The sequence below is a fragment of the Echeneis naucrates genome, chromosome 17 (assembly GCF_900963305.1).
Source record: "Echeneis naucrates chromosome 17, fEcheNa1.1, whole genome shotgun sequence".
In the NCBI taxonomy this organism is placed as follows: Eukaryota; Metazoa; Chordata; class Actinopteri; order Carangiformes; family Echeneidae; genus Echeneis; species Echeneis naucrates.
Window position 1 is genome coordinate 14157198 of NC_042527.1, and position 14766 is coordinate 14171963.

Below are 14766 nucleotides of genomic sequence, written 5' to 3' on the forward strand. Positions count from 1 at the left end.
TACTGTAAATGAAGTCATTGTTTAAGAGGCCAATCTAGCCTTTGGAATATAACAGTTTAAATGACAAACAGATCATTAACCAGAGGACTGGGGTTCAAATCTATTTGGTAGTTTTTATGATAAACATATTCACAAGTAATTTCTTGATAAGAAAGATTAAAAACTTTACAAATCGATACAGCCTAATACTTGTGACAATGTAAGTCTCAAGTTAAAGACATTCAAACAACAAACAAGTAAAGTAACATTTCATATAGTGTAAAGTGTTGTGAAACTAATTCAAAACTGTGCTTGCAGGCTATTCTACTTGTGCCATTGTTTATGGCCAAACATTTTTTGTGTGGCCATAAAACATTACTGCCAGAAAATTACTTTAGCTTATTGTCAAGATGTAAACTTTTACAAGGTTGACAACATTTACAAAGAATTGCAGCGAGCAGAAAGGCTTCAGATATTCTTTAATGTGGATGTGAGGTTATGGTAATGTAGAAATTGTATTTGAATGTTGTTTTTATATGCTGTTATATTCCCTGAGTTCAACTGTGTTGTTGTTGAGTTCAGCTGAGGAATATCAATGTGCATTGGGAAAAAAGTCAGAGACAGAAGGGTATAATAACCAAATCAGTGCATTTATGAACCAAATGGAAATGCTGAACCAACTGTAACTCTTAGCAGCAGAGCAACACCCCTTAGTTACTTGTTCCTGCATCGGCACTAATTAAATGCCAAGAATAGCCTATATATCTTGGAAGTGAAAGATTCTTCCAGGCAGCACAATCTCTAACAACTTATCAAGTTGTTTGTTATTTACCTCCTTAAAATAAACTCCATTAAAGTCTGTGGATAAAGAATGACCTTCTTTCTCTGGGGTTGGAAATAGTTAAAAAAAACAAACAACAAAACCTTAGAAATAGAAAACGACTGGGGAGCAAAGTTAAATTAACCAGAAAGGTCTGGTCTGATCCAGGCACAGCTATCTGAGATCTCTGAGAGGCCTGTGGTCACAGTACTGCATTGGCTGCAGCCTTAGATGGTAATTTAGAGTGGTATGTCTGGATGGCACCCAGGAGTACCTAACCATAGTTAAGAATCACATCTTCCTTCTGCAATTAGTTCAGTTTGCTTATGAAATGATGCTGCCTCTGCTGCATGTTAATATATTAGACTTATGGTCTTTATTAAGCTACTGGTCCCCCCTTTTGTCTCCGTTTAATGTTTCAAAGGTTTATGGTGGCTGTAATCATTTACATTTGTATAACTAAGCATCCCGTTTTAAACAATCTTTTTATCTAAGCTTTGAGCACACTCAAATATCATTATTAAATTCCTGAAACAAAATAAAGGGGATGTAACAATGATGTAGAGAGAATAAAGCATTGAACAGAGTGGGATTTAAATTCAATAATGAGCATTTATTCAACCAATCAATACTTCAAAATAAAAACCAATTCAGGCAAACAGAAAACTACTTTCAGTAAAAGGAAAGTGACGCCAATTAGACAAAAAACTAACACTAAGGAATATAAGTAACCACCATCTGTCCTAACGGGAGTAACTTCCAGATAAAGGTTGTCTTGTTAGTTTTTCCCACCTGCGAAAAGGAACACACACAGCTTATGGCTGTAGGGTTGGCCCACCGGCCCCATTGTGAGGAGGCCTGGCCAAATGTACCCTGGTATTCATTATGAGAAGGCTGCAAGACAGAATGGAGCTATTTTAACATTAGCTGTGCAACATGTATCATTCATTTGAGAGACTTCAAGTGAGGGAGGCTTTTGCAACGATTCACATGAAGTCCTGGCCACAGGGACTCATGAAACAGGAGAGATTTTATCTCTATCAGTTAAAATAACAACCAAAGACAATATATCAGGCAGCTTTCATAAATGATGTTCTTCCACAGCTTTTCCTTCTGGGAGTAAATGAAACTACACTGTTGTATTCATGACCACTCCCATTGTCCTGGGTCAGCTCTCCGGGGCTCTTACAGGTCACATGGGGCAAAAGGATTAATTATTTTTCTGTGAGATAAAATACCACTTGCTGACATCTTCGATTTCTTTAACTCATACCAACATATAATTTAACTTTAAGAAAAGGTCATAACTCTAAATAAGCTCCTCTATTCTCAGTTTTTCTGCCTGAATTTATATACACAAATATCATTCTGCATGAATTTGGCGCGTATATAAACATAAATATGCTAAGTAGATATTGGTAAATAAAGAACATTTGTGAATAATGGACACATTTTTATATAAAGCATGTACAATTCATAACACTGGCTACACATTGTGCAGAATAGTAGATTTAACTCTATAATAATAACCATTTGTCAATAAAGAAGGCAGGCGATTCGTATAAAACAAGGTGGCTCGATGAAAAAATGGCCCGTAACAGCAGTGTCAACCTTATCATGTGTCAGTACATCCTGAATAAGCTGAAACATTGACTGCATAATTCATGTAATTGCAGAGAGTACAAAGCACTGCTGCATATAATCAGACACAGGAAGTCAGTGTAGGAAGTCAACCATCTATTTCAACGACATAATTCCAGATCCACCAATCTTAACTAGGTGCCGAGCAGGACCGGTAATCACCATTGTTATGGAAGGGTGAGAAAGTTTTTATAACTATAGTAAACAAACAGTGCGACTGCAATTGCTATTAACGCTGACTGGAACAGGATGTGCATAGTAATGTGTTTGGAAGGAGGAGTTCCACATTTGGTCAACAGATGGTGACAGAAGGCTGAAGATACACACACAACGTGAGGTGCAGCATGTTGCAGAAGTGGTTCAATGTTACGTAAATAAAAGTACATGTCTGTTGCTTCAGGTTCTGATCATGGCATGTAAACACTCTTCTCAGAGAATACCAGCTATGCAAAAACACAGCTGTTTGCCTCATTTGGATCAGGATCCTTCAGATTTGGTTCCTTTTCGCTCATTAGGAAACACAACCAGACGACACAGTTCACGAAGCAAGATGTTGACTTGGAATAACACCATCCATCATGAAATAATGACCATGAATAATGATCTTAATCTTCAAGGCAGCAGGTTCCTCTCACTGCTGAATACACATTCACTCTCAGATCTGACTCTGCTCTCCCAAAGAATCAAAATGTATGTGTCATAATGCAGATGTTCTTAGATGTACATCGTCATCTAAACTGCCACAACAGATTTAGATATGTAATCAATTAAATAAGCATGAGGAGTTTAGGAGATAGTGTACTCACAAAATTCTTCTTGTCTAATGGTTGATGGACTGAAATGATTTATTTTTTCCTCCTCTACCTCTAACATAACTCTTCTTATTTTGGTTCAGCTTCTCTTTTGCATTCCTCCATCAACAAGCCTGACCTAAAGGTAAACATTTATGTGCAAATTGCATTCTTGCCTTTTCTCCCTTGCTGTGTTTGCCTCTGTTTTTTTAATTTATTTATTTATTTATTTTTATCTGCAGCAGCAGTCTGCTGCAACAGCAGTGGAAGCTTGACTGACTGTGACAGTCATGTATGGCCTTCAACAGCTGTTGTTGTAAGGCGCATTCAAGCCAGCAGGTGGCTCTGCGTCTTCCTTTGCAGTGAGGAGAGGTCCAGTTTGATCTACATGACAACACTTCTCCTGAGATTCTTGAATGTAAGCCCTCTTAGACATGCTGTGATATTTGTTAGTGTAGTGTGTGGATGATGTGGAGAGCGTCGGCCCCAAACAAATGTGTTATAGCCTTATGTGGTTCGGTAGATGTAAAAATGAACACAATTCGTGTGAAATATGACCCCCCCCCCAAAAAAAAAAAAAACTATTCCGGAACAACAACTGCATTATGGCCTGCTCTTCACTGTGCCAATTGTTCTTGTGAATTCAACAAACTCACACATGACCAAATAATCTGACAGAAAATTGTAAGTATATTTTACAGAATACAAATCAGTGCGCGTGCACGTATGCGTGAACGTGTGGCGCAGGCCTACATGAGACTCAGCAGCCTGGAGATTCAAATTGTAGCCATTCCTAATGTGACTGCAGCAGTTTGCCAGTTTTATTTAATAAATGAATTTATTTTTTTTTTTTGTAGTTGCATAACTGTCAGGTAGGTTATTATAATGATGTGCACGTTGCGACCCCCCCCCCCCTCCCCTCCCCTTCCCCCCCCTCTCTCTTGCTACTCTCAACCAAATCCAATCACACCCTCCCCCATCTCAAGTACAATTACGTGATGGGTGACGTTTCAGCATGCGGAGGAGGAGGAGGGCTGCTGGGCAGGGACCACTTGGAGCAAAGACGACCAAACGCTGTTTGATTTCAGCGCAGAAACGACGCGTCGTAGGCAGCGGACCAGGCAGGGCGCCTCGCTGAAGCCGAGCCCATTGTCTCCTGCAAACAGAGAAACTGAGGAAAACGGCTTGGACCAACACAGCGCTGTAGGAGTGTCCAAGTGGTAGGCATTGCGGGTTTGTAAGCCACAGGAAAAAAAAAAAAAAAAAAAAGGAAGAAGAAGAAGAGGGGGGCCCTGGACAAGATCTGGCCAATAACGGAAAATGAATCACAGTCAAGTTTTAATAATATGAACACGAGCTGCGTTTTGTTGCAATTGGCGACCAACTATTGATGCTTCTTCTGCGCCGATCGCTTTCCAGACCAGCAGTTTGCGCGGACTTCTTTTGTTCGCATCGCTTGAATCCCCAAATCTAGTCCGCATATCTGGTGCTGCTGCCGCTGTAAAAGAGTTAGGAAAAAATAGAAGAAGAAGAAAGAAAAGAAAGCCAAGATGAATTTCCAGTCGAGCGTCCCAGTGTCCGGTATCTCGCAGCAGTCTCAGCCAGCCATGCCCACTCCAGGCACGGTCCCGGCGCCAGTCCCCGTCCCCCAGTCCATCCCGTCCCAGTTCGGATCCGGATCGTCTGCAAGCTCGGGAGCCGGTCAGTTCGGCTCCGGGACTGTTTCGGGCCAAGCAGCCCAACCTGGCTCAGGGGGCTCGCAGTTTGTTCTGTCCAACTCAGCGGCCATCAGAGCAGAGATCCACCGGTTCGAGTCCGTCCACCCGAACATTTACGCAATCTACGACCTCATCGAGCGCATCGATGACCTGGCCCTGCAGAACCAGATCCGAGAGCATGTAATCTCCATTGAAGGTGAGTGTGTGTGTGTGTGTGTGTGTGTGTGAGAGAGAGAGAGAGAGGGGGGGGGTGTTACTGGCGTGTGGTGACACTCATTCATTGAGGATTGGGGGGTAGGGGGTGTTGTGTTTATGTGTGTGTGTTTGGGGGGGCTCTCCTTTCCTTCCTTATGGTAACAATGTCATGGCCTCGGCACAGTGGCAACAATCACAATTAAAGCCTGGGGGGCGTAGGCGACCTCATAGTCCTGATCACGGTTTGAATTGCTCCCATGCACCTCAGTATTAACCGAATGTTCATTTGCAGTCACAAATTGCAGCCTGTGCAACTGTAATTATCTTCCTACAACTGGTTCTGCTGCTTAATGGCATCTGTTCAACGAGGCATTGTTTTCCATCTCATCCACTACAGTCGGATCTCCAGTGAGCATCTTAGATTTTCATATATTTGTTTATTTCATTTGGAAGCAGTGCCAATAAAACAGGGGTTGCCTAAAGCCAAGTGTTACATGCCAGTCATGTACCAGCGTGAACAATGCAGAGGCATACGTTCACAGAGTTGTTGCACAGGGAGCAGGAGAGAGCACATCATGATACACCACACCACTAGAGATGGTGCGATAGGCATCATTTGGTTTGTTTGGACAGCAAGTCAGTGGGCTCGTGTTTTGTCACTCTGGAAATCAAGTCGAAATGTCATTAGCTTGTCCAAGGAAGGATGACAGCGACTGTGAACCAGCCCACACCAGTGTGTGGAAAGCTGCAGCCACCTGTCAAATTCAGGAGAGGATGATGCACTGACAGACGCGAGTGTCTTAAATTATGGTAGCAGTTTCTCGTGTTTTTCCCCTCCTGCTCCTCACCCACCCGAGTGTCCATGCAGTCAGGGTATTGTCCATCAAGCTCAGTTGTCGTTGGCCTTGAGGAGTTTCACAACTGTCAAGATTTACCCATTTCCTCTGCTCATACTATGTATCATAGCATTATCTCGGTTTTTGGTGAAGTAACATCAAGCTGCAGGTCATCTTGATCAGCCATCAGAAGAATCAACATCTAGTCTGCTTTTTTTCACATTTCTAGAATTAAAATGGAAAATTGTTGGAATTAGCTTGACTGCTTTGGACTGTACAGTTCGAGCTCTTTCGTGGGAAACGTTGAATGCTAAAGGATTTTAACAACTGAATCAAGTATGCAGTGGTTTAAATGAAGATTGTTAATGTTAAACCTCAGGTGCATCACAGAGGATTTCTTTATGTAACAATACTTAATTTATATGGAAAATAAAATGATTACCGTATTCAAACAACATTGGATTATGATTAAGGATTTATTGTGATACCTGTCAAAACACAACAGCCAATAATAGATTTGGTTCTTTTATCATTTGTAGGATCACAACAGTGTTACACTGTGTGATAGACTGAGACAGATGAGAATGAAAATGAATGTCGCCTTCATGGGAGAATGAACATCAACAACGTTCAACATGTGGGACTATTATGTCTCAGTTCTACCTTTTGGGGATAAGATGAATTTCTCTTTTCCTCTGAAGCCTTAGGCGAGTTACATAATTTACTCAATACTTACTTTATTTTGTGCCTTGATAGGACAACAGGAGCTGTTTGTGCATTCGTTTAGATGTAATTTTGAGAGGCATCAAGGCTATTGCTCCATTCATTCTCAAATGAGTTTTGACAAAAACCTTTTGCGCCCTCTTCCTCAAAAGATCAGCGAACACTTGACTGAGAGGAAAGCTCTAGCATTACAATGTCTCCTACATTTGGAATCAAACTGGAGCAATTTCATGGCGCTGAACTTTACTTTTATTGTGGATTTATTCTGCCTCTTGCTAGTGTGTCTTCTTCAGCTGCTTTTCCCAGCAGGCCCGTTAGCAAAAGGAAATGCAAATTTTATGCTTGTCGTTGAACATGGTGTGTCAACAGCCTGTTAGCCACCTTCTTCTTGAGCTCTCTTGTCTGAAGACCACTGGATCTCTGATTGTACTCAACAGTCAGCACAACAGGTTGCCTTATTCACATCACTTTACTGCAGATTTTGTTGTTGAAGAAATTGGTCTCCCACTGTTTTTTAACAGTGATTTCTAAGTCTAAGAACAAGAGATATCGCTTTCCTTTATGTTCTAATCCCAACGTGTTGCACATTAAACCTGAGAAATGTCTCAGTAGAACACCACATCCTCTGTGTTTGGCCAGCCATCCTTTGGAATTAAAATGAAATGATGTTGTGGTATTATGTCCACACCTGCAGGCTCATATGCCTGTGGGAAAATATCTAACTGCAATGCTAAAATCCCCTGGCAAACAACAAAATAGACTCAGAAATGCAAGGGACGTACTTATTGTTAGTCGAGTGAGTTGGTTTAGGATGTTGGTACCATTTCAAGTATGGAATTAAGTGCACGGAGAGAAGGGCTGAATTATATTGCCAAGCACACTCTATTTCAAAAGGCAAAGATTTTAATATCCCCTTTTGGAAAAATTGTTACGTCAGCTTTGAAGTACATTTTGGAGGTTTTTTTTTTTTTTTTTTTTACTGTTCTGTTCAACGAGATGCAGTTTGTTTAATACCTATAACTTCAAGAGTTATTGAAGAGTTGCAACAGGAGAAATTGTTAAACTTGCCTTCTCCTGCACTGTGAAGCTGCAGAGCTGTTCCTCTTGAATCTTGCGCCATTGCAGAGTCTGTTGCTAGGGAACCAGTAGCCCATGTATTTATCTGAAAATGCTGAAAGAGGAGTGAATAGAAATTACAGCTCTTAGAAAATACATTCCCTTCGTTTTGAAGGTCTCGTCGTTTTCTTGGATATGGTGATGAGACACCATACTGATTTACCACACCCCCCACTCACATTGTTTCATTTGTAGCGATTGATATTCAGGTGCTGTTTAGTTTCCTGTTGCAGTTACAAACAACACAAAGAAATAGGTGGTGCCTTGTTTTTTTTTGCTTCTTTTTTTTTCTTTAGTTTTTTAATGTTTGCTAATACAGGACAAATGGTGCTTTCTAAATTAAATAAGATCTGGTCAATCAAGCCAGGACACGTGTCAAAATCCAAGTGAAATGAATTAATTGTAAAAAAAAAAAAAATAAATCTAATAACTTATCCTAGGATAAACATCTAACATCTTTATGTAAAAATGTCTCGGGGTCTCTGGTAAAATATATTTTGCTGGGCAGCATAATTTGCACACAGTCCATAAACACCAACCAGTCTTGGCTATGTGGTCTCAGATTTACTCTGTATAATTTTGCTAATTTGACGGCACACAACTTAATCTGGGAAAATGTGTTATGCTGGTTTATTTGGATCCCTATTAGCTTCTGCTATGGTGGTTGTTAGTCTTTGCTAGGTCCATGTTAAAAAAAGCATAAAAACAAATATAAAAAAAAAAAAAACATGCTATGTAAACATAGTAACTCATCTACACTCTGAGCCACAAGATGATGTAATATAACAGGATGAAGGTGTATTTGTAGATAACTTCCTAAATTTCTGACCCATGACCTGAATGAGTTAGAAGTGTTGAACTATTAATAGGAAGGCTAAAATGAAATGGCTAATGTTATGGCTAATTTTCAGCGACTGTGCCAGTTAAACTTGGTTTGCAGTCTGGGAATATATCTGGGACAAAGCTTCACTTGTACATGAGCAAGTGGCCCATAGCTTCATAACCTTGTCCCATCACAGAACGACATCAGTGAGTTATTTTTGAAATTTGACCAACAAATTGGCTAATGCTGATGACAGGATTCTGCCAATAATAGTAAGTTCACAGTGTCTACAAAGCCATTTGTGATAGAACTGATCACAAGATGGATAATTCATTCAGTGTGTGAAATATGAATGGGAAAAAAGATGAACCATTAAATTAAGGGAGAGTAATTATCTGCAATCTGATAAAAAAATTGGGGAGAAATTACTGTTGGTCTTCATGGAAACATGCTAATTAGTGATAGCTCCATGTTCTTCACTGACAGCCCACCCTTTCCCTCGACAATCCAGTGATGATAATCACATTATACAGCCCAACCCTCTTGCCAGTGGCCATTTTAAGGCGGTACTGTGAAGTAACATTGATGATGCAGCAGTCAAGTCAATTTTGTTGCAGATGCATATTGAACTGTCAATGCAAATTTATTTAGGGATGGCACTGAACAATTGATAGCAGGTTTAACTCACTACTGTATACGTATGAATCACTAATTGCATTGATGCAAAGGGAACAAGGTGAAATAATAGATTTTGCACGGTATGTAATGCACATATGGATGAAATAGACACAATGTGTCGACATAACTACATGGTTAAAAGGTATTCATACATTCACCCCGAAGAGTTCTCGTAACACAACAGAGTTAGTTCAGTTATGCAGTCAGCTGCAAAGACACCAAATACAGTGCCCTTACTGCTGGATTAATGATTTCAAATAGCTTATGCTTTATATTTTTAGTCATTAATTTCAAAGCCATTAAACTGACTGTACCCAGGGAGTACTTTTCTTTGGTTCTATTTGCAGTGGGAATTCTGATTTCTACCCTGATTAAAACATAAATAAAGAAAGAAATATGAAAATTTCCTGTCAAACTTGTTAAGTGTTCTGTAGTTTTCAAACGACATTCTGTGTGTTGTTAGAAGATATGCAAATGTATGCAAGTCACGTATAGACTCTGTGACATGTACTTTAGCTTTGTTGATTGCCTCCTGTGAAGCATCTTCGAGCACTGTTTAAAAGTGCTTTACAAATGAAATTAGTTTTTATTATTACTGCATTGGGCAACAACTACACACGTGAGTTATGGACAGGGCCAACAGGACTTTTTTAGCCTAAAGGTGGCCACATGCCTTTTCGACGGCAGGCAGCGACCCCTGTTTGTGTGCAGGTATCGTTGAATATTATCATGATGCATTGTTGTAATGTTATCTTGTGTCTTGAGTTTCAACTGTAATTCATGAAACTGAAAAAAGCTCATAGCGACAGTCGTGTCTCTAATTGTCAGTCCAATTTCAGAGTTCACAGAACACTGCTACTCATGAGGGCTTCTTGGGATTTCAAGAAAGGACTAATAAGTCCACACAAAGGGACACTGTGCAAAAGGGGACGACAGATACGAAAAGCATGCAGACTAAACCCTCATGGCTCTCTGCTGGCATTGTGTGGCACCTAGGCAGCTCTCTGGTATACATTCCATCTCTCTTGCAGCTAACTGCCAAGGAGAGCATGAGCAGAGCACTCATCTGCTAATCACAAGCAGAGAATTATTATAATGCGTGTTTCAATTGTTGCTGCAGCAGGATTCATTTCCTTAGGACCGCTGAGATACAGAACAGTGAAATGCCTTTATTAACAGCATCATCACTGATGTAATGCTGCCATCCTGCAGCAGATGTTATGTTTAATACAGCTTTGGTGGTTAATTCTGGGATCAAGATGGCATAGAGTCTTGCTGAATAATTATTCATGAAAATGTAATGGCGACTGCGTTTACAGAGGTTTTCCTGTGAGTTGTAACAGGTGTTTGTAAGACGGTTGAGTTCGAGGTGTTTGTACATGCGTGTATGTTTGGGGATTTGGATGGGGTGGGGTAGGGGGCGGGTTGTTGTTTTGATGAACTGGGCTCATTGTCACTGTGGGCCATCTGTGTCAGGAGAATGCCACTGCCACTTCTGGCAAGTGAAATCTTACTGAGCACAATGTGCTCATTATATTTCAAAACCATATCTGTGAATATGGATTAGACACTGTTGGTCAGTTGGAGATGTCCGTCAATATAACCAGCTGTGTCCTGTGCATGGTCTGTCAATGTAAAGTGCTGTTAATGTGGAATGCTGGTGTTTATAGAATAGCCCAGTAAGTATTTACTAGTTGTAAATCTTATGCCCAAATAAAGCTTCACATAAATACATCTGTGAAGCCTTGGGAGGCCCAAGCATGGCCTTTTTTTTTTTTTTTTTTTTTTTTAGTTTCCTGTACATGATTAATTTAGCAGCCTCAACAGATTAAGCTATTTGTAGAAATTACTCTTATTGTCCAAATGCACTCTTTTTTTTTTTTTTTTTACCAACACGATTTAAATCGAAACTAGACAGGAAAAGTAAGCATGGTTACTTTTAATCAACCCATTTTATCCATTTTTGTTACTAAGTGGCTTTAGTATCCACACGTTATCCTTTAAATCACTATTTAAAAAGCGAGATTCTGTTATTTTTGGCAGTATTACTAAAGTTCTTGAACATGTGCTTGAACATGTGCTTGAAGTACAATGCTGGAACTGATCCAGGGAGGTCACTCTGAATAGGGAATATCTTTCACTGATGCACCTAAAGGATGTCCTTTATTTTCCTACTGATGAATGTTTCTGAAAATGAAGAGAAACATGCAAATTATCCAGAAAATAAACATTTCATTTCTGTTTCTGTTTCAAATCTTTGCTGGATGAAAGACTGATCCAGTTACTGGGGTGGAAAGAGCTCCTCATCCCTCAAAGGTCTACACCACCGCTGTCAAGCCTTGAGTTGAGCCTGTTGAAGTGATGTAACACGGATTAATTTGGGCACCTGAAATGTGCATGAGGCTCCCATGTCAGTCACCCAGGCGGGGACTGATAAAGCATAAGCCTCTTTTGATTTCCCATTCTTTTGAAGACATTATCAAATAGCAACTGAACCACTTCTGTGTTGTGCATGGCAAGGTTTCAGCCATGTTTAATCCCAGAGAATGGCGCCGAAAAACACTGCACATCAAGTTTACATCACAGATTTATGTGTAGTGCAGAGTGTCGTAGTAACAGACTTTCCCCTTGACAGATGCACGCCAGCTAACAGGCTTTGCACATGCCTCAGTCTGAAAAGACTCCCTGTTTTATGATTAGCCCGTATAGTTTCTCTCAGCTGCAGCTTCAGCACGCTCATCACATCCCCATTGATATGCTTTTTAACACCATGCCTGACTCTTGACCGAGGGTCAGCGCAGATGAGCTGAACTGGTGTGCTGTAAACAGAGCCCTGGTCTGAGGATCTGGGAGGTCTGCAGGGTCAGTGTCATTTTTGCATCAACCCCACTGTCCTCGCTCTGCTGCAGCGTGATAGTATTGGCTTATTGAATGTGACGTTATCCTCCACAGCAGAATATCCTCCATTGTGCCATCGAACAAAGGCTCCCTCTTTTCCATTGATGGACAACAAATTTTTTTTTTGTTGTTTTCTAAAGTAAGGGGGAGCGGGGTTTAAAGGAATACTTTGAGTATGCCCACCCTAATCTCTCATGAACAGAAAGTGGAGGGTTGCTTTTTTCTCTGTCATTTTCTTACATGGTTAATGGGTAGTGTGGAGTAGCTCTGATCTGATGTTTTATTCAAGGGAAAAACCATTGAATTTCTGAGCTAGGTTCAATTTGAATAACTGGGACCACAATACAGAGTAACGGATAAATATATATTACAGCCATACACGAGCCTGTGATTCAGCATTAAGGAGCTTCATTAGATTTAAACGAAAGAAAGAAGAGAATGTGAATTTATGGAGCTGGTAATATTTTCTCTGCTGCAGGGATACTATTAAAATGTCAGGTGAACTATAATATATGTCATCAAGGGTGGTAATGAGAGAGCATAATCCGAGATTGCACAGTGTAAACTCTGAAATGCACCATACTACATGTAAGAAGAAGAGCAGGAACAATCAGTGAATTTGTAGTAAAAAATACAATTTAGAGTCACCAATTAACCCAAACATACATTTCTTTGGATGGTGGGAAGCGGAGGAAACCCAGGAAAACACAGGGAGAACATGAAAACTCGACACAGAGAGGCACCAGGCCCGGAAATCAAATCTATGACCTTCTTATTGTGGGACACCAGTGTCAACAGCTCTGCTGCCGTTCTGCCGATTTTTATTTTTATTTTTTCTGACAAATAGATCAAAATGTGAAAACATTCAGTGACTTATTGATTATAAGATTGATCAACTGATACATCCAAAAAAGAAGTGGCAGATGTGTGGTGTTGTGATAATCCAAATTTTATCTTTTAACATTATCTTGTGCTGTTATAAGGTTGAGACAGTTGTCAATTAAATTTACTGTGGATTTAATTTTTTCAATTTGTGAATCATCCATATCCTATGGTGGAAGTGCTCATGTTTCCTGCCAGTGGGGTAGGGCTGGAAACAGATGGCTACTGACAGAGGAAGGGGTTTGGAAAGCAGTGAGTGAGCAACAGATGGAAATGCGCATATGCCTCCAAGTCCGCTCAGCTTGCCAGCAGTCCCGTGACTAACTGTGGGAAGATTCTGTCCTCATCCAGGTTGGGGAGAGATAGAGGATCATAGTGAAGAATGAAGTGTCCTTATAATAGAAATGGTTATCTGAGACCATTTTGTCTTTGGAAACTCGAGTGTGGGGGGATTCAGATCTTATTTAATTGGGGATGAATGGAGAATAGTTGCAATGAATCAGCCTGAACCGCAGGAACATTTTTATATAATGCCATGTAGAAAAGAAAGCAGTGGTCTTGTTTTAGTTGTCTCGTTCTTTCGGGAGAAAAGCGGCAGTTGTCTTTTCCCTCTGAAGAGAAATATCATACAGGGACTTTTTCTGCCCCTCGGGGAGCACATATTATTCCTTGAATAGGAAAATGCCTGATAATGAAAGTGTGGTGCACCGTGTGTGAGGCCATGGTGCTGCCGAATATGACAGCGTAAATTGTGTGGTGTTAGCTGCTCTTGGACAATGATGTAATAGAGAACACATTGACTATTTAAAGGTTGCAGGCCTGTGGAAATTCATTGTAATTTCCCTAACAGCACAGGGACATGTCACAGTTTTTCTGTGTCAGTCAATCTTCAAGGACACGTCGCAGTTTGTTTGTTTCCACAAGGGGCTGGGGGAGTTCTCAGTGAAAGTTGCTATCCCGGTCTGTGGTGTTCTGAGGGCCTGCGATGTGAAACCAAAATGCTCCCCAAATTGTTGGTCCATTTTTGAGAATTGCATGCGACCAAGTTTTCCTGAGGATAAAATCAATTACAATTATAATAGTCTGAACGTAAGCTACCCCAAGGGTAGAATCACACGGTGTGTTTGTAGTAGTTAGATATGTGGCAGCTTAACATTTGTTCCGACACTCAGCCATGAACAGAAAATCCTCACTGTGTGTATTGAAATACCTCTCCTCAGTTGATTTTCATTAAAGTGAAAGCATTTTAACAAGTCGCCAACACTACTTTCTTGAAGTTAGCCCTCTTGTCAGTATAGTTTGTTTAACATGCACCAGCTGAGCGTTATCACTCAGGTCCTACATTCCTTTTGTAGATGTCATTGTTTTGATGATGTTAAGACCTGTCCCCCGGCTCTGTGTTCTCAGTCTTCAAAGGGCGCACTCAGGCCATATGTCAGGTGCTTGTTTTCCAGTTTATTTTTCAGCTGATTATGGGAAAATGTGTGTCATAGTCTGAGTAGTTAGAGAAGAGACCCAGCAGAATGACAGTTGGTTCTAATGAAGTCAAAAAAAAAAAAAATTACAATGTTTGAATTTGAGCTAAAGCATCTGTTACTCAGATCAAGAGATATTTTGGTCACTTGTTTTGTGAAATATATGTCAAGTCTGAGAGGGGTTTGTTGTG

General features: G+C 40.4%; 1 protein-coding gene across 3 annotated transcripts in view; it reads left to right on the top strand.

The window, feature by feature from the left end:
* The first annotated feature begins 4263 nt into the window (after positions 1-4263).
* Positions 4264-14766, top strand: part of agap3 (ArfGAP with GTPase domain, ankyrin repeat and PH domain 3) — a 103765-nt gene continuing 93262 nt past the window's right edge. For 2 of the 3 annotated variants that reach the window (XM_029525765.1, XM_029525764.1), the window contains exon 1: positions 4266-5145. In XM_029525765.1, the coding sequence (XP_029381625.1) occupies positions 4782-5145 (364 nt within the window). In that variant the 5' untranslated portion in view covers positions 4266-4781. Of the gene's footprint in view, positions 5146-14766 lie in introns of all 3 variants that reach the window. The other variant, XM_029525767.1, reaches the window with a different exon arrangement.